General features: G+C 39.5%; 1 protein-coding gene across 3 annotated transcripts in view; it reads right to left on the reverse strand.

Moving 5' to 3' along the window:
• LRRC28 (leucine rich repeat containing 28) overlaps positions 1-24,255 on the reverse strand; it is a 150,959-nt gene that overhangs the window by 124,259 nt on the left and 2,445 nt on the right. For all 3 annotated transcript variants that reach the window (XM_029951734.1, XM_029951732.1, XM_029951733.1), the window contains exons 2-3: positions 22,465-22,692; positions 7,140-7,180 (exon numbers count right to left, since the gene is read on the reverse strand). In XM_029951734.1, the coding sequence (XP_029807594.1) occupies positions 7,140-7,180; positions 22,465-22,632 (209 nt within the window). In that variant the 5' untranslated portion in view covers positions 22,633-22,692. The remainder of the gene's footprint in view (positions 1-7,139; positions 7,181-22,464; positions 22,693-24,255) is intronic.

Raw genomic sequence — 24,255 nt, forward strand, 5'->3', positions numbered from 1 at the left:
ACACAAAGATGTCTGGTCTCACCACTTTTATTCAATATTCTATGTTATAGCCAAGGAAATTAAGCAAGAAAAAGAAACAAAAGGCATACATATTGGAAAGGAAGAAATAAAACTATCTTCACTGGCAGATGACAAGATCTTGTATATAGAAAGTCCTACGGAATCTACCAAAAAAAAAAAAAAATTAGAGCTAATAAATGAGCTCAGCAAGGTTGAAGATAAAAGATCAACACACAAAAATCAGGTGTAGTCTTGTATTCTAGTCAATAAACAATTCTAATATGAAATTAAGAAAAATCATTCCATGTATAATAGCATCAAAAAGAATAAATACTGGAACGCCTGGGTAGCTCAGTTAGTTAAGGGTCCAACTCTTAATTTCAGGTCTTGATCTCAGGGTCATGAGTTCAAGCCCCATACGCTGCACTGAATGCGAAGCCTACTTAAAAATTTAAAAGAATCTTTAAAAAAAGAATACTTAGGAATAAGTTTAACAAAAGAAATTCAAAGGTTTTACACTGAAAAGTGTTCAGTGTTCAATCACAAAAATGTTGAAAGAAACTGAAGACTGAATTAAATGGAAAGACATCTCACATTCATAGATTAGAAGACATCGGACAGCAATATTCCGCATATTGACCTAAAGATTCAATGCCATCACCACCACTGATTGCAGATGCCTTCTTTCCTTCATAATTTGACAAGTAGATGTTAAAACTCACATAGAAATGCAGGAGATTTAGAAGAGCTAAAGCAATTTTGAAAAACGGGAATAATGTTGAAGGAGTCATACTTCTCAACTTCAAAACTTAACTATAAAACTACAGTAATCAATTGTGTGCTATTGGCAAAAAGATAGACAAATAGATCAACGGAATAAAACAGAGAATCCAGAAATATGCCGACATGTCCATGGTCAGATAATTTTTGACAAAGGGACCAAGACAATTCAACGGGGAAAGGCTGTCCCCTTCAACAAATGGTGCTGACACAGCTGGACAAGCAGACGCAGAAACAGAAGTGAGGCCTTTCCACGGCGTCATATGCAAAAACTAACTCCAAGTGGACCAAAGACCTAAATGTGAGAGCTAAAATTACATAAAAACAGAGGCAAGTCTTCATGATCTTGGATTAAAACAGTTTCTTATATGAGATACCAAAATACAAGATGCCAGATAAAAAATTATCAAGAAAGTGAAAAGATATACTATGGAATGGAAGAAAATATCTTAAAAGTATATATCTGAGACTCTTAAACACAGAGAACAAACTGAGGGTGGATGGGGGAGGTGAGAGAGAGGGGGAAAATGGGTGATGGGCACTTGTTGGGGTGAGCACTGGGTTTGTATGTAAGCCAATTTGACAATAAATTATATTTTTAAAATGTATATATCTGATATGGTATCAAATATACAAAGCAGTCAAATATATAAATATATATCTCAAATATATAAAGCACTTAAATATATAAGGCTATCTCAAATATATAAAGCATGCAAATATATGAAGAACTCTTACAACTCAACAATAAAAAGACAAATATCCTAATTTTAAAATGGACAACAGGTTTGAATAGATATTCTCCAAGGAAATATACAAATGGCCAATGAGCACATGAAAAGACATCATTAGAAAAATACAAATCAAAACTATGATATACCAATTCACACCTAGTAGGATGACAATAATCAAAAGGACAGAAAGTAACAAGCGGTGATGAGGATGTGGAGAAGTTCGGATCCTCACATACTGTTGGAATTGTGATGCAGCTCTGGAAAACAGTTTGGCGGTTCCTCAAAAGGTTGAAATAGAGCTAACCCTACATTTCCACTCCTAGGAGTAAACCCTAAAGAACTGAAAATACATGTTCATATATAAACTTCTACACGAAATGTTCATAACTGCATTTTTCACCATAGCCACGATGTGTGAACCCAAATGTTCCATCAACTAAAGAATGGATAAATAAAACATGATATATCCATTAAAAAAGAATGCATTCTGAAACATACTACAACAGAAACGAACCCTGAAAACATGCCATGTTAAAGCAGCAAGACCTAAAAGGCCACATATTGTATGATTCCATTTACATGACATGTCCAGGACAGACAGAGCCATAGAAATGGAAAGCAGATTATTGGTCACCAATAATTAGGGGCTGAAGGGAGGGGGGAATGACTGCTAAATGGGTTTCTTTTGAGGTGATGAAGATGTTTTGGAATTAGACAGTGGTAACGGTTGCTCAACCTTGTGAATATACTAAAAACCACCGAATCAAATACTCAGATGGGTGAATTTTATGGTAAGTGAATTGTCTCTTGACCAAAAAAAGAAAATGAAACATGTAATAACCATGTGAGTCAGCAATTGCAGTCTTGGTCATTTATCTCAGAGAAATGGAAACTTAATTCACCAAAAAAACCCACAACATGTACAGAAATGCTACAAGCAGTATCATGTATTACAGATAAAAACCGAAACAACCAGTATGTCCTTCAGTGGGTAAATGGTCTAAGAAACTGCATTACATCCATACCATGAAATATGATTCAGCAACAAAGAGAAACAAACTACTGACACATGCAACTACTTGAATGGATCTCAAGGGACTGACGTGAACACCGGCGGAAGCTAGAAGGGTACAAAGGATCTTTCTATGTTATTTCTTACAATGACATGGGAATCCACCATTATCTCAAAGGAAAAAGTTTATTTAAAAAAAAAAAGGGCAGATAAAGACTTTATTCAGGTAAACCAAATCTGAGAGAGTACAGGAATTAATACAAAAGCCAATTTTTCTCATTTTAAATTTCTTTAGAATTAACAATCTATCATTTTGGTCTGTCAGCTCCAGGGCTACCTTCTGTGCCTGATAGAGCTGGACGCTGCCAACCCTCCTTTGTCAACTGGCCTAACGTTAGGGTCGGAAGAGGGCGCTGGAGTGACTCTATCCGGTGAAAGCAGCAGGAAGGCTCTCCCTTCTGGGTCCAGTCGCCCTGCAAGGGTTTACTTAGCACAGGAGCCAAGGCCCAGAAGCACTCCCCTTGGGAGCCCTCTTGGGAAACCTCAAGCTACATTCTCCAAGATGAACGCCCCACCCAGCCCTGAAGCAGCTCTGGCTGCACCCCCAGACTCCCTCTCCCTATCTGGCAATGCACTTCTACAGACCATCTGCGACCCGCCTCAGGCATCTGTCTTGCCACCCTGCGGCCACTTCCGTGGTAGCTAGGCCACGCGGTCAGGCTGCTTCTACAGACCGGCTCCAGGCTACCAACACCTTCCTCCGCCAGTGAGCTGCTCTTACACAGGGGCTCCAGCCGAACCGGCAGGCTGTATGCCTGCAGCCGGGCCCTTCACTGAAGAGCTCTAAATCCTGGCCTAGGGTTGGGAGCGCTCTGAGGTCTTTAGTCCCTTCATGGTCGACTTTCCCTCAGCCCAGAACTGGTAGCTTTTTTTGTACTTGCTACTTCTGAATACCACAGAGTCCTCTAAATCTGTTAGTGGTTAATAACACCTTATTAGTCAACAATTCTTTATATTAATTTTCCCTGTTTCAACTAGGGGTACAGTTTCTATCTCCTAACTGAACCCTGACTGCCACATGATACGTACACATATTAGTATGCTGACAGATACACACACAAACACACATATACAACAACAGCACAAAGAATCAGGTACTGATGTACGGTTCCTACATCACAAGTGAAGTGGTCTGTGATGTAAACGTAGATGGTAACAGGTTAAGGAAGCACAACATAAACCTTAGAATGCTGAGAGTTAGTAAGTCAATAGTGCTGCATAACACTGAACTAATATTAAATAAGGAGAGAAAAGAGGGAAAAAATAACAGCTAAAACACACAGAACACAAACTGTAAGATGGTTGACTTAAACTGAATCATATCAGCAATCCCATTAAATGCAATATGATCTAAACGCTCCAATTAAATGGCCCAGATTGTCAGACTGGTCAAAAATCAAAAAGAACCAACTAATGTTGATTTCAAGAAACTCACTTGAATTATAAAGACATAGAGAGGTTAAAATAAAAGAATGCAAGTTCCAATTCAGTACAGCAGAATAACCTCCCACCGGACTGATCCTCTGGCAGATAACTAAAATGCTAATACACACACACACACACACACACACACACACACACACGACTCAAAGGCACTGCAGAGTTGTCAGCTGTCCTGGAGAAGAGTCAAAGCTTAGAAGAAAGAATGGCACTGGGTGAGTTTGAGTTTTGGTTTTTAAACCACATTTCGCATAAGGCAGAGCACAGACAGTTACCATGCAAAGGGTCTAAAATTCTAATAGAAAACTTCAGTCTTACTGACCTAAAGAAGAGGAGGACAGAGTTCAGAGAAACCATGATCACTGGCAAGCAAAGGGAGAATATCAGAATGAAAGAGCCAGGGAATCGTGACGCCAAATTCTATTTATAAATTTTGCCTAAATGAACGGCAATCCTAGAACTGCGCAAATACGGAAGAAGCTACGGTCCAGGTAAAAGAACTGGACTGAGCTTTCAGCTGCCCTCCAAAAACCAGTTTGCTTGTCTGAGTCAAACCAGGTAAGTTACCTCCTAAAGCAAAAATACCAACACTCTCTGAATGAATACAACAGATTCCAGTCTCCAAGACATAATATCCCCAGTTATCATGATATAATCTAAAACACAAGAAATGTGACCCATTACCAACAACAAACAATGGAAATCAAGCTCAATATAACCAAGACGTTGGAATTAGCAGACAAGAAATTTTTATATAGATATCCATAGTGATCTAAAGTAAACTATGCCTGTAATATAAAGACAGAAAATAGAGAGAGAATGAAAGAAAGAAAATGCTAAAACTGAAAAAAATTACTGGGTGAAGCTAAATAACAGAATGAATGTTACGAAGGAAAGAGCTTATGAACTTCAAGAAAAATCAATATAAATGATCTAATCTAAGATGCAGAGAGAAGAAAGCTCAAAGGAAACTCGAACAGTGCCCCAGAGGAATGTAGGACAACATTAACAGATGTAACATGTGTAAACAGTGTCCAAGAAAGAGAAAGGGAAAAGCGCATAAAAAATATTCAAAAAAATAATAACTGAAAATGTATTAAATTTGGAAAAAGACAAATTCACAGATTCAAGTAGCTTAGCAAACTCCAAAATAAATACAAAGATATTTATACCAAAGCACATCATAGTTAAATTTCTGAAAACTGAAAAACAAAGTCTTGAAAGCAGCCAGAGAAAAATAATATATTAATACATGTGGGAAATGATTAAAATCCCATTTATTATATATAATATATACATAATATATGTTCTATGTTAAATACAACACATACCAACTATATTTAAAATATATTAATATACAAATATTCTTCTAATATTTAATAATTGATATATAATTAATTTAATGCATATACTTAATAATTATAATTATAATAAATTTATTACATATTTAATATATGTATAATTATATATGATATATACACAATATACAATAGTAATATATTATTCATTGTATTATGGCATATAACTTATTTATATTACATATAAAGATTTATATTATGTTATTTCTGTTACATAAAAATACTTCTAAAGGGCTCAAAGAAAGACACTGTCAAGCCTGAAAACGACCACCATAGTATACATAATACAGTTTGGGGTATCATGTTGCAATCATCTTCATCTTCATGATTGTTTCACTTTTCTGCCTGAAGTCCTCAAGAATTTTTTTTTTAAAGTCTGAAAAAGGCTTTGAATAAATTCCACACCCAATACTAAAAAAAGTCTCGGGAAGTCAGAACTAATGATGAGGTAGGTGGCCCCCAGGTGGCCCCACTGATCTGCACTACTGGGCATTTAGGCCCTTGTGTAACAGCCTCCCTTTAGGTGTGGGCTGGACCTGCTGACTTGTTTCTAAGGAACAGAATACAGCAAAAGTGATGGGATGTCATGCCAATGATTAGATCAGAAAACGGCTGTGGCTCCTGTCTGATGCGCCCTCTCTTGCTTTTCCCCTTGTGCTGATGGAAGCTGGGCAGCATGTTGGGCGCAACTCCAGAGAAACTAAGTGTCAAGGAACTAAGGGAGTTAGTCCTCCTGCCAACGGGCCAGCTCGGAGCTGAGGCCTTCAGATCAACAATCTGAATTTAACTGAATCCGCCAACAACCACATGAGTGAACACAGAAGAGGAGGCTTCTTAGTTGAATGCTCAGGTAAAGACAGCAGCCCTAGGCAATGACCTTGACTGCAGCCTCTAAAGAGACACTGAGGCCAAGATACCCACCTAAGCTAAGCCCAGATTCTAGACCTTCGGAAAATATGAGATAATAGGTATTTATTCTTTTAAGCACCCCAACCTATAGTTTAAGCCGCCACATTCTGGGGTAATTTGTTAAGCAGCAATAGACTATTCATACAAATGAATATTTACTTAACACAGTAGAATACACACACGTTAATTGTAAAGTCAGCATCTTTCTTATGGGGTAACCCTGGAGGCATTCCCGCTAAGGTGAGAAACAAATCAAGGATGCCATTATCTCAAGTACAATTTCACAAGGTTCTGGAGGGACTAGTCAATGCAATTCGACTAGAGTAAATAATTAAAGGCATTAAGGTTTAGAAAAAAGAAATAACACTATCTGTATTTTCAGACGTGAGACTACTCCTGAAAAACCCTGAGGGATCAATGATAAAACTAACTCAGTAAGATTTCAGTAAGGTAGCATGATATAAAGTTAAAATACGAAAACCAACAGTGCTCATGTATTGAAAAAATAACCACTTAGCAGAGCTAACAGGTAAGAAAATTCACTTACACTAGAAAAAATTATATATTAAATGTTTAGGAATATACTTTAGGAATGTTCAAAACCTCTATGAAGGAAACTATACAGAATCTGTAAAAATAAAAAATAGACCTAAAATAATGTTAAGACATCTTTTTGGAAATATACACTGAAATATTTAGAGGCAAAAACCCATAAACTTCAGATCTACGTACATGACACCAAGATATAATAAATGAATACATTAAGATTATATATCCTATTATTTCAAATAACTTAAAACCATTTTCATGCTTGTTGTTTATAAAAATGTGAATAAACAGACTCACAGTTCCACAAGGTTTGGAAGCTTCTGAGCAAGGTTTTCTGGCTGAAAATTAAAAACTCAGAATTAAATTTTATTTTCAAGAAATGTACAAACAGTTCTAATGAGCTTAAATACAAAGTACTGTTGGGGGTGGGCAGTGTAAATCTGGAGGAAATAATGCAAAAATAATAAATCAGCAGGTCTGGGTTTTATGCTTATATGGCCCATACTACAGTTTAAATCTATAAATTTGAATGCTTAAAATCAGTGTCTTGGGCCACCTGGGTGGCTCAGTCAGTTAACGTTTGACTCTGATTTCGGCTCTGGTCATTCATTACCTTGCAGTTTCATGGGTTCAGCAGTGAGTTGGGCTCTGTGCTGACAGTGTGGAGCCTGGATGGGATTCCCTTTAATTCTCTCTCTGCCCCTCCCTTGCTCTCTCCCTCTCTCTCTCTCTCTTTTTCTCTCAAAGATAAACTTAAAAAAAAATAAAATAAAAAATAAATAAAATCAGTGTCTCTCTGAGAAACTAGAAACCTTTGTATTCCACGGTCACGGAAGAGGTTACACTGTTCTGAACAGACACACACAGAGGGAAGAAGGCCATCTGACAACGGAGCCAGATACTGGAGTGACACAGCCAAGGACTGTCAAGGGTCACTGGCAAGCACGAGAACCGAGGAGAAAGTAACAGATTCTCCCTCAGAGTCCTGAGAAGGAGCCAACCCTGCCCACATCTTAATTTAGGACTGCCGGCCTTGAGAACAGTGAGAGAATGCATTTCTGTTCTTCTAAGCCCCCTAGCCTGTGTAATGTTACAACAGCCGTAGAAAATTAACATTCACCCCCAAACTCCCAAACTGTGTGCCTTGGGGGGAAAAAATAAGGGAAATCTCCAAGTGCCAGAAAACCAGACCGAAGTAAGCTCAGGACAGAGTGGTCCTGGGCCTCAGGTGGGTCAGGGGACGGGGTGTGGCAGGGGTAGGAAACAGGCCACTGGAAAGAGAAGCTGGGATGAATCTAGGTGCTTACACAGTCCCAGTTTTGGAGGAACTGGCCCTTCCACAAAAAGAACCCCAGAAATTCCACTCAAAGATTGCAAGTAGGCTTCTCACTGCTGGCGGCACTGGGTAAAAGGAAAAGCCTCCTCTAAGCAACTGAAAGCCAGCCTGCATCTCTCTCTCTCTCTCCTTCCCACTCCCTCTCTTCTCCCCCCCACCCCCAGTTCAAATTCACACAAACACAAAGACAAGAGTCGTTAAGACTGAAAGAGCACACTGAGTCGTGAGTAACATATATATTTTTATTCTACACTCAAACATACTATAGGGTGAGCTAGGTATCAATAACAGAGAATCAGGAATAGATTTTTAGAAGTAATTAGGTGTAGCTTGCATCCTGAAAGACAAAGATAAATTATCAGAGGTTGCTGTGGGGCAGAGAGGAAGGGTTCTGGTGAGCTTTCTAGGCACAAGAAGCAACAGAGGAAAATGTGAGACAGGGAGATATGTCTGGGAAATTGCAAATACAATCTATTCTGCTGTAACTCCTGAGCACTAGTCCTGGAACAGATCTTAGGCTTCCAAAAATCCTGTTATAAAAACAATGGTGTTAATACAAAAACAAGTGTTGAGGGCTAGAAGGTTTTGTACTTGTAACAAATTTTTCAGACAGAAACCAAGTAAAAAGATCATCATTAGAAAAAGGATCAGGGTTGCTATCTATATTCTCCACTCTATGATAGTATCATTTAAATTTGTTTTTCATTTATTTTTGAGAGACAGAGAGAGACCGTGTGAGCAGGGGAGGGTCAGAGAGAGAGGAAGACACAGAATCTGAAGCAGGCTTCAGGCTCTAAGCTAGCTGTTAGCACAGATCCTGATGCAGGGCTCGAACCCATGACCCGTGAGATTATGAGCTGAGCTGAAGCCGCACGCTTAACCAACTAAGCCACCCAGGTGCCCCACTATCATTTGAATTTTTAACAGTGAGCATGTTAGGTCTCACATAATTGAGAAAAACATTACATTCAATAATGTGGTATGCACATAAACTGCTATATAATTGGGGCACCTGGGTGGCTCAGTCCAACTTCAGTTCAGGTCATGATCTCACAATTCGTGGGTTCAAGCCCCATATTGGGCTCTGTGCTGACAGCTCAGAGGCTGGAGCCTGCTTTGGAATTTGTCTCCATTTCTCTGCCCCTCCCCTGCTCATGCTGTCTCTCTCTAAGATAAACAAACATTAAAAATTAAAAAAAAAAGTGCTACGTAATTGAGTAATCAATCATATTATATCCAATTTGGGTTCTAAACACTCATTAAGAGAAACACCATTAGTTTGGTATGTCTGGGCCACAGGGTATGAAGGTCTATAATGACTTTGCAGAGTGGCACGAAACAGATCACTAGAACTTGTATTTTATAAAATGGGAAAACTTTAAAAATTCTGAACACAATAAAAGTTCACTGGTTTATTTTAAACAAGATGACATTACCGCTTTAAGCTGGCATACTAATGAATCTGAATACTTAGCAATAGCATCCAAAGCTTCTTATATACACATGTCTTGGTCCTTTTATCATAACCAAATAATGAATACAAATATTGTTACGAAGACAACGAAGCATTTACTGAGTACCCATTTTTGGTAAAATCGTTTGTATTTAGTTTTCAAATGCTGAATGCTATGATTTTTTTTCTTACGTGTTTTGATACCAATATATGCAATGAGGTCCTTCATGACAAGTCTTTCTTCCGATGTTACTGTTGGATCTGTAGAAATTCTCAAAATGTTTCTTTTAGTACGGTGTATCTCTTCTTTTAAGGGGAATATGCACTTCCATTTATGGGCAGACAAAGCTTCCTAGGCAAACTAGGCAACTAAGGATGGGAGAGTGAGGGGAGGGGGGCAGTAAGAGGCTTAATAACAGCGGGTCCTCTAATGAGGAAAGACTGATCCAGAAAAAAGACCGTCACCTATTTGATCTGCTGCGATCAATATCACATCTTGACCTGTGATAATTCTTTCCAGATCACTATTTGGTGCCATCCAACAGTATTCTAATCTTCCTGTGAGAAACTGGTTAGCTCTTTTGAGCTATACAACTTCACACGCAATTAAGCACTGAATGTTTCTGCTGCTAATGGTGCATCATTGTATTTTTATTAATGAGTAGATACTCTGTGTCTTTATTTAAAAATGAGCAAGTTGACCTTAAGAAAACTGCAGTGCATTATAATACGGGTGGGGGAAAAAAAACCCAACCCCTTATTAGTACCTGCCCAAAAGCCTGACATATGAGCAGCCCACTGCATGGACCGTGGCTGACACCTGCTGGTAAGCATCACTGAATTACTTTCTACTAAACTAGTTAAAAAGGTTTTCTATATAAGCCAAACGTCTCTGCATTAAATCCCACATTGCACTTAGCTGAACAATTTCTCTTTGTAAAGAATGTAAAAGTAAACTTTAGCAAGCAGATTTAAGTATAAAATTTACCTCTAATTTTGAATTGATGATGTTTTACTATACCCTTTTAAGGAAAGCTGTCTACCTCCTTATATGTGAACTTCTAAAAAAATGTTATTTTCAAAGTTTATTTATTATTGAGAGAGAGACAGAGCACGAGTAGGGGAGAGGCAGAGAGCGAGGGAGACACAGAATCTGAAGCAGGCTCCAGGCTCTGAGCTGTCAGCACAGAACCCGATGCAGGGCTTGAACCCACAAACCAGGAGATTATGACCTGAGCCAAAGTCGGATACTTAACTGACTGAGCCACCCAAGTGCCCGGTGAATGTTTTTAAATTGTGTGTCTTGGAACAAATAGTTCAAGTATGTTGCAAACTCTGTGTTGAGGGACGTGCTCTGGCAGGCACTATGTACCACCGTTTTTTTCTTTCCCTTTCTGGGAGGAATGCATTTATCTCTTCAAGTTGGGTGTGGCTAAGTGACTTACTCTGGTCAGTGATACTATGTTGAAGTGGTAGCCTTCAAGAACCTAAGCTATAAGAACTAAAATGCATTTAACTCATGACTTTGAAATGTGTCATTACAAAAACTAGAAAGCTTGCTGAGTGTATGGTGACGGTTTGTGAATGATATGGTTTTCCTTCAGTCCCAAAACTTAACTTTTTAAAAAAAATGTTTGTTTATTTCTTAGGGGGTGGGGGGGGCAGAGAGAGAGGGAGAGGGAGCATTCCAAACAGCCTCCACGTGGCCCCAGGGCAGAGCCCACTAAGGGGCTCCATCACAGGACTGTGAGATCATGACCTGAGCTGAGCCACCCAGGTGCCCCTAATTAACTTTGTTTTTATTAAAACAATGAAAGTAAAATTGAGGTGAAATACAGAAAGTTACATAAAAGTTCAGCAAGTTCAGGGGCTCCTGGGTGGCTCAGTTGGTTAAGCATCTGACTTCAGTTCACGTCATGAGCTTTGCATCTGTGAGTTTAAGCCCCACACCGGACTCTGTGCTGACGGCTCAGAGCCTAGAGTCTGCTTCCGATTCTGTATCTCCCTGTCTCTGCCCTCCCCCCACCCCAAAATAATAAATATATTTTTTTTTAAGTTCAGAAAGTTGATAGTGTCCTCCACACGATGGAAGCTTTGCCGGTCTTCACCCCTGACTATGGACACCAGGGATCAGAGTCCCCAGGCAATAAGGGAGTCACGCAGTGTGAGTAAAAGAAGGAACAGTGCTGTTACAAACCGCTAGGATTCAGGGTTTGGCAAAACCTGCTCCGCTTCTGACCTCTGAAAACACATGGCAGAGAAGTCATGAATTAAGTGTATTTAAGTGCTTACAGCAGTTATAAAAGGTGGAATCAAGTTGGACCTCTAACCTGACACTACCTCCAAAAATTAACTAAAAATGGATCAAGGATTAAATAGAATAGCTGAAACTATAAAACTTATAGAAAAATAGAAGTAAATCCTTATCATTGTGGATTGGCAAGGGATTCACAGATATGACACCAAAAGCATGAGGAACAACAGATAAAAATAGATACACGGGACTTCATCAAAATTAAAAATTTTGTGTGTCAAAGGATATTACAAGAACATGAATTACAAGAAAGTGAAGACAACATTTACAATGGGAGAAAATATTTGTAAACCACATATCTGCTCAGTGTCTAGTATACAAAGAACTCTTACCACAAAACCCAACAACCTAATTTAAAAATGGGCAAAGAATTGGAATATTCTGTAAATATATGCAAATGGCCAACAAGCACATGAAAAGATGCTCAACATCATTAGCATTAGGGAGATGCAAGTCAAAACCATAATGAGGTGTCCCTTCACACCTACCCACTTCACATCTACTGTAATAACAGTATTTAAAATTTTTTTAATGTTTTATTTATTTTTGATAGAGAGGGAGAGACAGAGCATGAGATGGGGAAGGGCAGAGAGAGAAGGAGACACAGAACCGGAAGCAGCTCCAGGCTCTGAGCTAGCTGTCAGCCCAGAGCCTGACGCGGGACTCAAACCCACGAACGTGAGATCTGACCTGAGCCAAAGTCGGAGGTTTAACCGACTGAGTCACCCAGGTGCCCCCAAAACAATATTTTTGAAAACTGGAAGATAACAAGTGTTGGTGAGATATGGAGAAATTTGGAACCCTTGTACCTTGCTGGCCTCAAAAAGGCAGAGTACCATATGACCCCCCAATTCCACACCTACGTAGGTATATACCCAAACTAATTAAAAACAGGTACTCAAACACGTAAACGTACACCCACATTCATAGCTGAACTGTTCACAATAGCAAAAAGGGAAAAGAGCCCAAATGTCCATCAACAGATGAACAGGTGAATACACTATGTATGGTAAGTACATACAATGGAATCTTGCTACGCCATAAAAAGTAATGAACTGATACACACCACAACTCGATGAACCTTGAGAACACTCTGCTAAGTGAGAAGAAGCCAGACAGAAAAGGACACATAGGGAATAATCCCATTTATATGAACTATCCAGAAGAGATAAATCCATAAAGACACAGATTGGTGGTTGCCAGGGCTGGGGTGTGGAGGGGAATGGGAAGAAATTGCTTCATGGGTAAGGGTTTTTTTTTCAACTCCGGAGTGATGGAAATGTCTGGAACTAGACAGAGGCACTGTCTGTGCAACATTGTAAATGTTACTAAATACTACTGAATTGGTCAGTCTCAAATGGTCGATGTTACATTAAGTGAACTTCACCTCAAAAATTATTTTTATTATTTTTTAATTTAAGAAAGTTAATGAAGTTTTGGTGTCGAAGGAAAAAAAGCACTGCATTTACAAACCATCACAACATACTCAAGTGCGCGGGCACCTTCTCTCTCAAATAAATAAACATTAAAAAAAGATGATGGATGACATAATTGTTCATTGTGAGGGGGGAGCATATTCCAAGCTCAGTGTATTATACTTCAAGTGCCTCACTCATGCATGTATTTGCTGACTGATCTGATGGGGCTAACATTTAGAAACTGGTATCTCATGTTTAAGACACAGGTGGCTCATTTTAGTATAGTGCCTGCTTGAAAATGAATTTGAACTTGTGGAAACACATACATAGCAATGGCTTTTGAGCCTTGTGCTAGCAAACAGACTTCCGGTGTCTCAGGATATGGTCTGGTGTCAGGGAAAGAACTTTTTCCCTGCCACCTCTTTCTAAACCCTCTTCTCCTAACTCCCAAGGCAGAAAGTACAAATCACAAAGGGTAGGCTAAATCATGTTGCCAGTATTTTAAGAAAGTATACAGAGATATAAGTTTTAGAAACATTTCTATCTGGAAAAGGTACATAGTAGACCACAGAGGTAAGCCACAGAGGTAACGTGAGACCTCACTTAACCCCACTGCTCCAAAGAGGATGAACGGGGTTACATTTTAACTCTATGGTGCTAGGCCAGAAATAGGCCATCAGTAACTACTCACAGAATTAAAACAAAAGACCGACGAGGTGACAAACGAGGAGACCTGGTATATGCTCTAACTGCCCACAAAAGTGACTCCGGACCCCTCCATTAGTCTCTTCTAAGCTTACTTTCCCCGAAAAGAAAAGGTGCCGAAGCTGCCTATAAAAAAGTTCCATCTGGCTCTGAAATTCTATGATTCAATAAACAATTAAATTAGGGGTTAGACATTCATTTTCTCACTATTTCAAATACTCTGTTAACTATTTGCCAGGGAACTACTGTCAGTCAACCAGTAACAATGAGGGGGCAAAATAGGAAATCTGAAAATTCAGTAGGAAAAGCAGCTTTGGTTTATAACAAAACTACTCTCCAGGCACGTGTGTATTCCTGAGACAGGACACATCTGTAATGACTGTCTTGCAGGACTACATCACCCATGACACATCAGCACTAAAACACAAACAGTGCATCTGAAGGCTGTACTACTCGACATACCAGCTCCGCACATTCAATTTAAGAAACAGTTAGAAGCCCGTTAGGTTGGAATTGAAAGTGAATCAAACAAACAAAAGCAAAACTTAATTCCCTCTCCCAATGTTTTCTTCCACACTTGATGGCATGATGCTCTTACGCTAGGTCTTTGTTTTCTAGGCGTTCTGACATTCGTTCAACCCAGATCCTACTCTTAACCAAATTCAGAGGGGGTGGAGGGCACAGCTACCGTAATCTTTGTCGTACATCAGCCCCTTTCACCCTCCACCGACCACCAGCTGCAGAAGCTGCAGGAATCATCACTGCTAATCAAAATATCTAGACTCACTGATAAATGCAACTTGAGAGCTGGCTAAGATCTTAGTGCTACTCTGTTCCAAAATTCTCTACTTTAATTGACTTTTAGTTGTAAAAATAGTAAGTATTTAGTGAAAAAGCTTAAACCAAACTTTACGGAACCTTTCCCTCTTGTTCTACATCCTTAGGTAAGGCTCTTCCAGCTCCCACCTCCGCTCTCTTGCCTTCCCTCCATCCACAGCTCCAACACTATTAAGCTTGATCGATGCACTTTTTAATGCCTTAGTTTATTTATCTATAAAATAGGGGTAATAACAGTGCTTACTCCACAGGATTGTTTTAAGGATGAGTTAATTAATTAATTAAATACATGTAAAATGGCTTAAGACAGTGCCTGGAACTTACTAGCGACTCAAATGATGTTATCTGCTATCAGATTTTAACGAATCCCACAGGGAAGAAAATTTAGGGTTTCACAATATTTCACTGCACCCAATGTTTTGATGAACATCCTGGTTCACGTGGCATTGTTTTCTGCTGTGTAAATTCTTATGGGTAAAAAAATTCCATTTCAGACGCATACTCGTTCAAAATGTTGCCCGATGTGGTCAAGCCACCCACCAAAAATACTCAGCCCAGTCCATTCCATCTGATAGAGAGCATCTTCTTATTGTCTTCCACATCAAGCATTAATGATCTTCAACACTAGGTGTTAGTCTTTGCCAATCTAATAGGAAAAGATGATCAATGTCTTACCTTCCACTGGAAGTTAAACATCTTTTTGTGTTTGGGCTCTGTATTCTTTTATGATTAATTTGCCTGGTTATATTTTATGGGGAAGGTCAAGAATGTTTTCTCTGGGGTCAAGAGGAAAGGAAAACTTCCATGCTGTATACCCCATCCCAATTCGGGAATGAGATGAACAGATCTCTGCTTCCCTTCAATACCAGCGGAATATCACTTTTAAGTGAAGCTCTCTCTCGCCGCACAGATTAATTGCTTAATCAAGATCCATCTGCTCTTATTGCTCAGACATAAGCCAAACTCCCCTCTTTCATTAAAATTTAGTGTCCTTTCTTGTCCATTCATATTTATAAACAAAATTGGCAACTGGTGAGAGCTCCATTAGTATTTGGATAGGTCACTCTTTCATGTCCCCAGGAAAACCTCTTGCCTATTATTCTCATTAAGAGAAAACGTTGACAGATCCATTAAGTGATTTTGCTTCCAGATTGGGATTTCTTTCCCATCCCTTCCACATCTCTTGTGGCCTTTTATTTTACAAATGAAGAAATTGAGGCCCAAAGATATTTAGCACATAGAATCTGAGTCTGTTATCTCCTAATATTAGGTTTTGCTACCAAATACTGAAACAGCCCCTTCCTGACAATGCAGTCCTTAAATGCTTCTGAACCTAATTCCCTCCGTCCGTGAACTCCCGGGCTAGGGCTCAGAGCTGGTGATTACTGCTTCCAAGCTATATTCCTTCTCCAAATCTTAGAAATCTGATTCTAGCTACCAGTAGAGAACTGAAGGGGAGCTGGGGTAGGATTCACCTCAGCCGCCTTCACCCCGCACGCTCCTATCTGACCTTCACCTGAAACTTCTCTACACCTGCAGTCTCCAGAACCGCAAGTCCCACTCCCCGAGATGGCTTACCCTGTCGGGCCCAATACAATGCTTCAGTGTCGGTGGGTCCTTTGGCCCCCCTCCATTCTTCCTATTCATGCACTCCTCCTTTCTTTCTTTGCCTCCAATCCAGTTCACATTCCATATTCCATCAACCATGTCCCAATCCCTCCTGCCAAATTCCTAAATCCCCTTAGTCCCTCTGTACTTGTATCACAGCCCCTCGAAAACCTGGAACACAACAGTGCGCCTTCTTCATACCTCAGCTGGGTGCTGAGCAACTCCCGCAAACAAGGCACATCGATCCACCATTAAGCCTGGCGATCGACAGCCTGCTGAACAAGGCCACCACTTCTCCTCCCTCTCTCTAGCCAAAGTGCCATGTGCTTCTTCCCAACAACTTCATACTTGCATTCTCTGCAAATCTATGTAGGATTCTCACATCAGCTGTGCTAAGTTAGTGGCTTTCTAGTCCACTCTGTGGTTTCCTAGACAATACACACAGGTCCTTAGAAGGGAAGGAGGTGTGGATTGAGCAAGAATCTTGCCTATGCCCTCCCCTAAGTAATAATTCCCAGTCACATCTATGTTACTCATTGAACTTTCTGAATAAATGGTTCTGCTAAAAGGAATTTGGAAACATTTACTATACCTACACATCCCACCCATGTGGGGTTTTGTGTAGAGAGCACTAATATTCCAGCAAACAAAAGGACGGCTGCTCTGACTGAAGAGGGGACACACTACTGCTCAGTTTCCCCTTAAATCTCCACCTCTTCCCTTTTTAGGAACCCTCAGGCTCTGAAAAACACATTAAAAAAACAAAACAATACCACTGCTCTAGGCAAAATAGGATCATAGACTTGTCCCCTGAACTCCCTGCCACTGAGTCTTAGGTCATACTTTCTTTTCAGCTTGGGATGTCAACAATGAAAATTCCATGAGAATAAGAATTTGTTCCTAGTCAGTGCCTTGAAGAGTACTGGGCACATAGTAAGTCCTCAATAAATACATGTTGAATGAATACTTTTCCTCCTAAACTCCTGCCAAAGTCCCTCTTCAGTGTCAATGCAAATACCATCTTCTTTAAAAAGTCTTCTACAGTCCTGTTACATAGAATTAGATGTGTCTTACAAATGTTGGGCAGTAGGCCAGGCATGAGGATACAGAATATAAGACAGAGTCCCTGCCTTCAGAGGCTCTCAGGCTGGATCTCTTATAACCTGTATGAGAGTCCTGATGTTAACCTCCTTTATATTCATGCGTTTATTTATTCAACAACTATGTGAATACCCATCGCGTGAGAAACACAGAACTTATATCTATTTTCTTATTTGTCTTCTACCACAAAGGTGAGACTTAACAATTCCTGAACTGCATTTAAACTATTTGTAGAAAAATTCTTTAAAAAGGTTTTCTAACATAAATGTTAGGAACCAAAATCATGTTTCCTACCTACTACTTATTCACTTATGAATTACATAACTGGATTGCCATATAAACCGACTCATTATGTTTTTACAAAGTGTCTTTTGTTTGTTTGTTTGAGAGAGTGCGTGAGGGGAGAGGGGCAGAGGGAGAAAGACTCTTAAGCAGGCTCTACACTCAGCATGGGGCCTACAGGGGGGCTCAATCCCACAACCCTGGGATTATGGTCTGAGCCGAAATCAAGAGTTGGACACTCAACCATCTAATCCACCCGGCACCCCCTAAAAGAAGTTCTTAAGATCGCCCCATTATTTAAATCAATGGTAATATTGCACAATAAAATACAGTTGACCTTAGAATAGCACAGCTTTATAATCCATGGGTCCACTAATACTTGGATTTTTCAATAAATACTGTACAATACTGTAACTGCATTTTTCTTATGATTTTCTTCATAACGTTTAATTTTTCTAGCTTACTTTATTATCAAAATACAGTATGTAATACACAACACATGCAAAATATACGTTAACTGTTTACGCTATCAGTAAGGTTTCCGGTCAACAGTAGGCTGTCAGTAGTTAAGTTTTGGGGGGGGGTGTCAAAAGTTATACATGGCTTGTCAACAAAGCAGGGGGTCGGCACCCCTAACCCCAGCATCCATTCTAGGGCCAACTGTACCGATAAAAAGTACTTTCAAATGTAAAACATGACTACGCATTGACTCATTAATCCTACTCTTAAGACTCCATCTTAAACACAAACACATGCACAAACAAGGTTATATGTACCCTCTGGCCCTAGAGGTTAGTGGAACCCGAATACCGTGAGGTAGAAAGAGAAATCTCTACAAGGAAATATGTGTGGTATGATTCTATTTTGTTGCTTAAAAAGGGCATAAAGTATATAAGTACATAAATACAAGCAAAACAGCAGAAGGCTATGACTGCATTATTAACACTGGTTACTCCACAGGATAAAACTGGATGGAGAGAGACAATTTCCATATGTTCCTCTTTGGTCACTGATATGAGAGCGTGTATCAATTTTGGATTTAAAATATGAAAATTTTATTCTTTTAAATACATAAAAAAGGTTTTTGGTATGTTTTAGTTTTAACATGGGCACGCCGCAAATTCTGAGCATTTAACATACAATCATCCTACAAAACACAAACCGCGGTGCTACACCAAGCCCCTTGAGGAGGAAAGGAAGGAGGGCAGAGATGGTGCATTAGTGACTTCTCTTCTCACAGAAAGGCTTCATGTGGTGAGGGGAGGGGAGAGAAGGGAAAGGGGAAATGCTGAGAAGAAAAGAGTTAAACACAATAAAAATGTTAATAAAAAAATAATAAAGCAATGGGAAATTATTGGCAGATTCCCAATACTTAAAAAAAAAAAAAAGACCAGTTGACCCATATGTGTGTTAAGATCCCATGTTTCCAATAATGTTTTTCCCCCTTTGGTCAGCATTGTATTGTGAGTCAGATTCCACCTACTAGGGGGGCCTGGGTGGCTCAGTCAGCGAAGCATCTGACTCAATTTTGGCTCAAGTCTTGATCTCACGGTTGCAAGATGGAGCCCTACGTTGAGCTCTGCGCTGAGTGTGGAGCCTGCTTAGGATCCTCTCTCCCTTCCACCCACCCCCCCACACCCCTCCCCCAGGCTTTCTCTCGCTCTCTCTCTCAAAAAAGAAAATTCCACATACTAAATCCCCTTTAGGAAATACACTTTATCAATAACACCAGAAAACATTCTAAAAACCTGAAGTCACTAGGTTAGAGCACTCTAGGATAAGTACTATTTCATCTGCTTTCAAAACCTGTGCAGTAAGTCAATTCCAGACTCTACTGGATCTGTTCGGTGTCTTATGTCCAGTACTGTCAAGGGATAGGATGGCTGCTATGATTCCGACACCCTGATATCTGTAGAGCATTCTACAGCTTTAAAAGCTCTTTGATACACATGAATCAAATGTTCCAGCTCATTAGAAAACATTCGAATAAAATACATACACCTATCATAAACATATGTAACAATTTAATCTCTGATCAACAAAAAGGTGGCAAAGCACAAACTTTAAATGTATGCTTATGACCCATTATGAATATGGGTTACAACTTAGCAGATGCCTAAGTATTTTCATGAATAGAAAACTATAGCTAAGAAACCACACAAAACCAAAAGCTCACTATACCTTTTATAAACTAAGGTCAATTTCTTTTAACAAACTGTACTCCAGTGGACTTTGACTACTAGCTAAGAAGTCATCCACTCACAACTTTTTCTTAGCACATCAATAACAAACATGGGAGGGGCACCTGGGGGACTTGGTTAAGTATCCAACTCTTGATCTCGGCTCAGGTCATGATCTCATGGTTTGTGAGATCAATCCCTGCTTTGGGCTCCACGCTGTCTGTGTGGGGCCTGCTTGGGATTCTCTTTCCCGCCTCTCTGCCCCTGCCCCACTCATTCTCTCTCCCTCTCCCTCTCTCTTTCTCTGTCCTCTTTCTCTCTCTCAAAAGTAAATAAGTATGGAACAAAATTTAAAAATAACAAACATGAGGGGCGCCTGGGTGGCTCAGTCGGTTGAGCCTCCGACTTCAGCTCAGGTCAGATCTCACGTTCGTGGGTTCGAGCCCCGCGTCGGGCTCTGTGCTGACAGCTAGCTCAGAGCCTGGAGCCTGCTTCCGGTTTTGTGTCTCCCTCTCTCTCTCTGACCTTCCCCCTCTCATGCTCTGTCTCTCTCTGTATCAAAAATAAATAAAACATTAAAATTTAAAAAACAAACAAACAAACATGGGAAAATCTGGGCTTTAAGCCTTGACATATTATTTCTTACAACACTTGTTCCCAAAGTGGGGGAGGGGAATACTTGGTAAATATGGTTTCACCTCATGCAATGATGATTCTGAAAAGGATTAATATGTTATTACAGTTTGATTAGAATAATTAAAGTTTTTTTAAGTTTATTTGAGAAAGAGGCTGAGAGATAGGGAGAGAATTCCAAGCAGGCTCCATGCTCCATGCAGAGCCCAAAGCAGGGCTAAATCCCAGGATAACGAGATCATGACCAGAGCTGAAATCGAGTTGAACGCTTAACCAAATGAGCCACCCAAGCTCTCCAAGATAATTCCAGTTTAAAAACTGAAAAATCTATGGGGTGCCTGGGTGACTCAGTCGGTTAAGCGTCTGACCTTGGCTCAGGTCATGATCTGGTGGTTCGTGGGTTTGAGCCCTGCGTTGGGCTCTGTGCTGACAACTCACACAGCCTAGAGCCTGCTTCAGATGCTGTGTCTCCCTCTATCTCTCTGCCTCTCCCCTGCGCACGCTCTGTCTCTGTGTCTCAAAAATAAACATTAAAAAAAAATGAAATATCTAATTTATAAATCTAACTAGGCACTCAAAATAACATCTATGCCAAAATGCCAAACACTAAAAATGAAAGACGTATTTCTTTCTATTTACTTTTAGATACGGCAAAAAGGAACAAAGCTTATGTTTTGCACTCACTGGAGGTATTTTACAGAGATTAAATAAAACTTTCCCAGGAAAACACTCTATATAAATGAAGCCAGTAAGGCATACTTTCAGATACTTAGGATAGTCCAAATAGACTCTTCTCTTAGAGAAGGGAATGAAAAATAGGTCTGTTCACAGAGAAACAAGACATCATAAAATGAGTAAGAATAAGAGTTCGAGTGTAAAACTCAAATGAGGTTAAGTGACAGCCATAAAGGCGACATAAAGCACATCCATTTAAAACAGAGACCAAATTTCACAGTAAGAGTGGGAATAAGAAGTCACGTTAGGACACTCTCTTGAAAAAAAGAAATTTAATAGTGTTTTTTAATCTCATACATAATAAAATTTAACCTTCTATGTAATAAAATATATAATAAAGTCCTATATATAATCAAAAATAAGGTTATAATAATTATGTGCTTATTCTAAGAATACAAATACAGTGAATCAACTGTTGCTTTTGTGGCAAAAATTTTTCCAAAAAACTGGATGACAGCCAATTCAACATCATCTGATTTTCACAGTGCAATCATAAAGAAGGATTTTTGGTTGGGGTGGGGTTGTTACGATCCCCCCCCAAAAAACAAAGGCTACATGAAGCTTCCGAAATGTCTGTCTTCATATATTTTAATATTCACATCATCTCTTTTTAAATGCCTCTAACTCAAGGCCATCTTTTGTTGGACTTTCTCTTCTCCGCTTTTTAACTGGTCCATGTGGTATGGTAACACCCAGAAATAAGCAAGGAGCTTACCACACAAAGAAGGGAAAGACAGATAGGCCAGGCGAAGTGGGGTTCTGGAATGGAAACTGACCCTATGAGTGCACATTCGTGACTATTTGGCTTTCCGATACAACTCCTCCTGTAACCTCCTACTGGAGGGACTTGGATAATGAACTCTCCGCTAACGAGAAACCCCTGTGTTTGTGTTCTTACCACCTGCTTAGATAACAAGACGGGGTGTACATCCTGGTCTGAATGTCTTAGGATACGCAAAATACATCTTAGTCAGAACCACATTATAAATGGCTTTTAAAAAATGCAACAGAATACTGTACCAAGGTTGTAAGGGAGTTCCTTTTCATATAAAGCCTCTCCAAGTATTGTAGTCCCTCATCTTTCAGTAACTCCAGTGGAAAATGGTGCAGATTCCTATAATTTAAGAACAGATTCTTGTGCTTTTCCAGCCTTGCCACAGAGATCGTCTTACAAAGTTCGGATGCCATGACTGAATATATCCCATCAGGCACGCTGCAGCACTACATCTTGTCAAAATTGGTCCATTTCTAAAGAGAACAAGAAAACTGAACAGTTATGATGTGCTCATAAGCACTGCCAAACCAACCAGTTAGCACACACGGCCATTGGCAGACTCTAAAGGGAGTTAACACATTCGACCCCTGTATTTTCCTTCGTAACAACTGGATTTGTCATAGTTAGGAGATTAGAGTAACTATTTAATTAAAATACTCTATTTAAGCTGTATGTACCACTTAGCAGTAACAGTCCTAATTGAAAAAACAGTTCTTGAACTTGAGATAGGAATGCCTAACAGAACAGACACTAGTTTCATAACATGCACCCAAAGAAAGCTTAAAAATCAGAGCAAACCCATCTCTCTTGAGCTACCTCATTTTGTGTGTACCTTGAGGTATTTCAAAAATATTGCTAAACACATACAGCTTCATTTTCTTCATTTCTTACTATGTATAGGTTCTAATTTTTTCCTTCTTTTATCTTTTTTCTTTCTTCTTAGCTTTGTAGATTATCACAGCAGTAAAGAAACAGGTGCAGGAACATACAGTTTTATTATTTCAGTGAAAGAAGAAATACTTCACTAGGAAATAAGAACCTTGTATTATCTTACTGCAATCTTTTTAGGTCTCAGTTGCCTAACATACACAATGGAAACAGCAATTTATTGGTAAAGGCCAGACCCAGAACAGATTAAACTCCTTTCTAGCCCTGAAAGTGACAGGGTAGGAAGAGAAATAACATTTGCTGTCTTATCAACTCCGCACAGAGTAGAAACAAATGTCACAATCACTTTATTAACACAAGAAGAAACAAACTTGGAGCTTCAACAATTTTGTTCAAGGTCAAATGGCTCATAAGGGCTATAAGCGAGGAATTTTTGGTTTTTTTCCTTTGGGCAGAGATGAGTGTGTCCAATGGATTTCAAAGCCTGGGTTCTTCACGGGATTCTACAGGATACTAAGGAAATGCAAAAACACTAAGAGGCTGATTTCTGTGCAAAGGATCTACCCTCATTTTCCTGGGCATTCTTTCCCAAACTCTCCAGTGAAAGTGCCTTTCAAAAAAAAAAAAAGTTTTCTTAAGAAAAACTCTTTTCACTGGGAATTAACAAAGTTAATTTGTGCAAAATGTGGTAACATTAGCTTTCCATTAGCAGAGTTTTGTAACTTTTTTGGTTATTTTCTATTATTTACAAACTCCCAGTTCCTAGCTAGTAAGAAAGCGCTTGCCATTTTATCTAAAAGGGCGGACAAGGTGGAATATTCAATAATATCCCCAATGCGACATGGCAATTCAAAACCTTCCCATACTGATTCTACCTACCCGCTTAACCTGTTTTTATGAGACATACGTCACTTTGAACAACATAACACCATCTTTCTACAGCTTACTTCTCTCACCTGCAAAACAAAAGGGAACTAAACCAGAAATGACATGGATGATTGTGTGGAAAGAGAAGTTTGCTGGGCGATTATTCACCGAAATAGTAAACTGGCACAGGTTAGATGTCTCACAAGTGCCGCAAACTTCACACATTTTGCTTTTCATCAGCAATCCGGTCTCTCCAGTGTTTCCCATCTCAGTAAATGGCG

The sequence above is a fragment of the Suricata suricatta genome, chromosome 9 (genome assembly GCF_006229205.1).
Source record: "Suricata suricatta isolate VVHF042 chromosome 9, meerkat_22Aug2017_6uvM2_HiC, whole genome shotgun sequence".
Lineage (NCBI taxonomy): Eukaryota > Metazoa > Chordata > Mammalia > Carnivora > Herpestidae > Suricata > Suricata suricatta.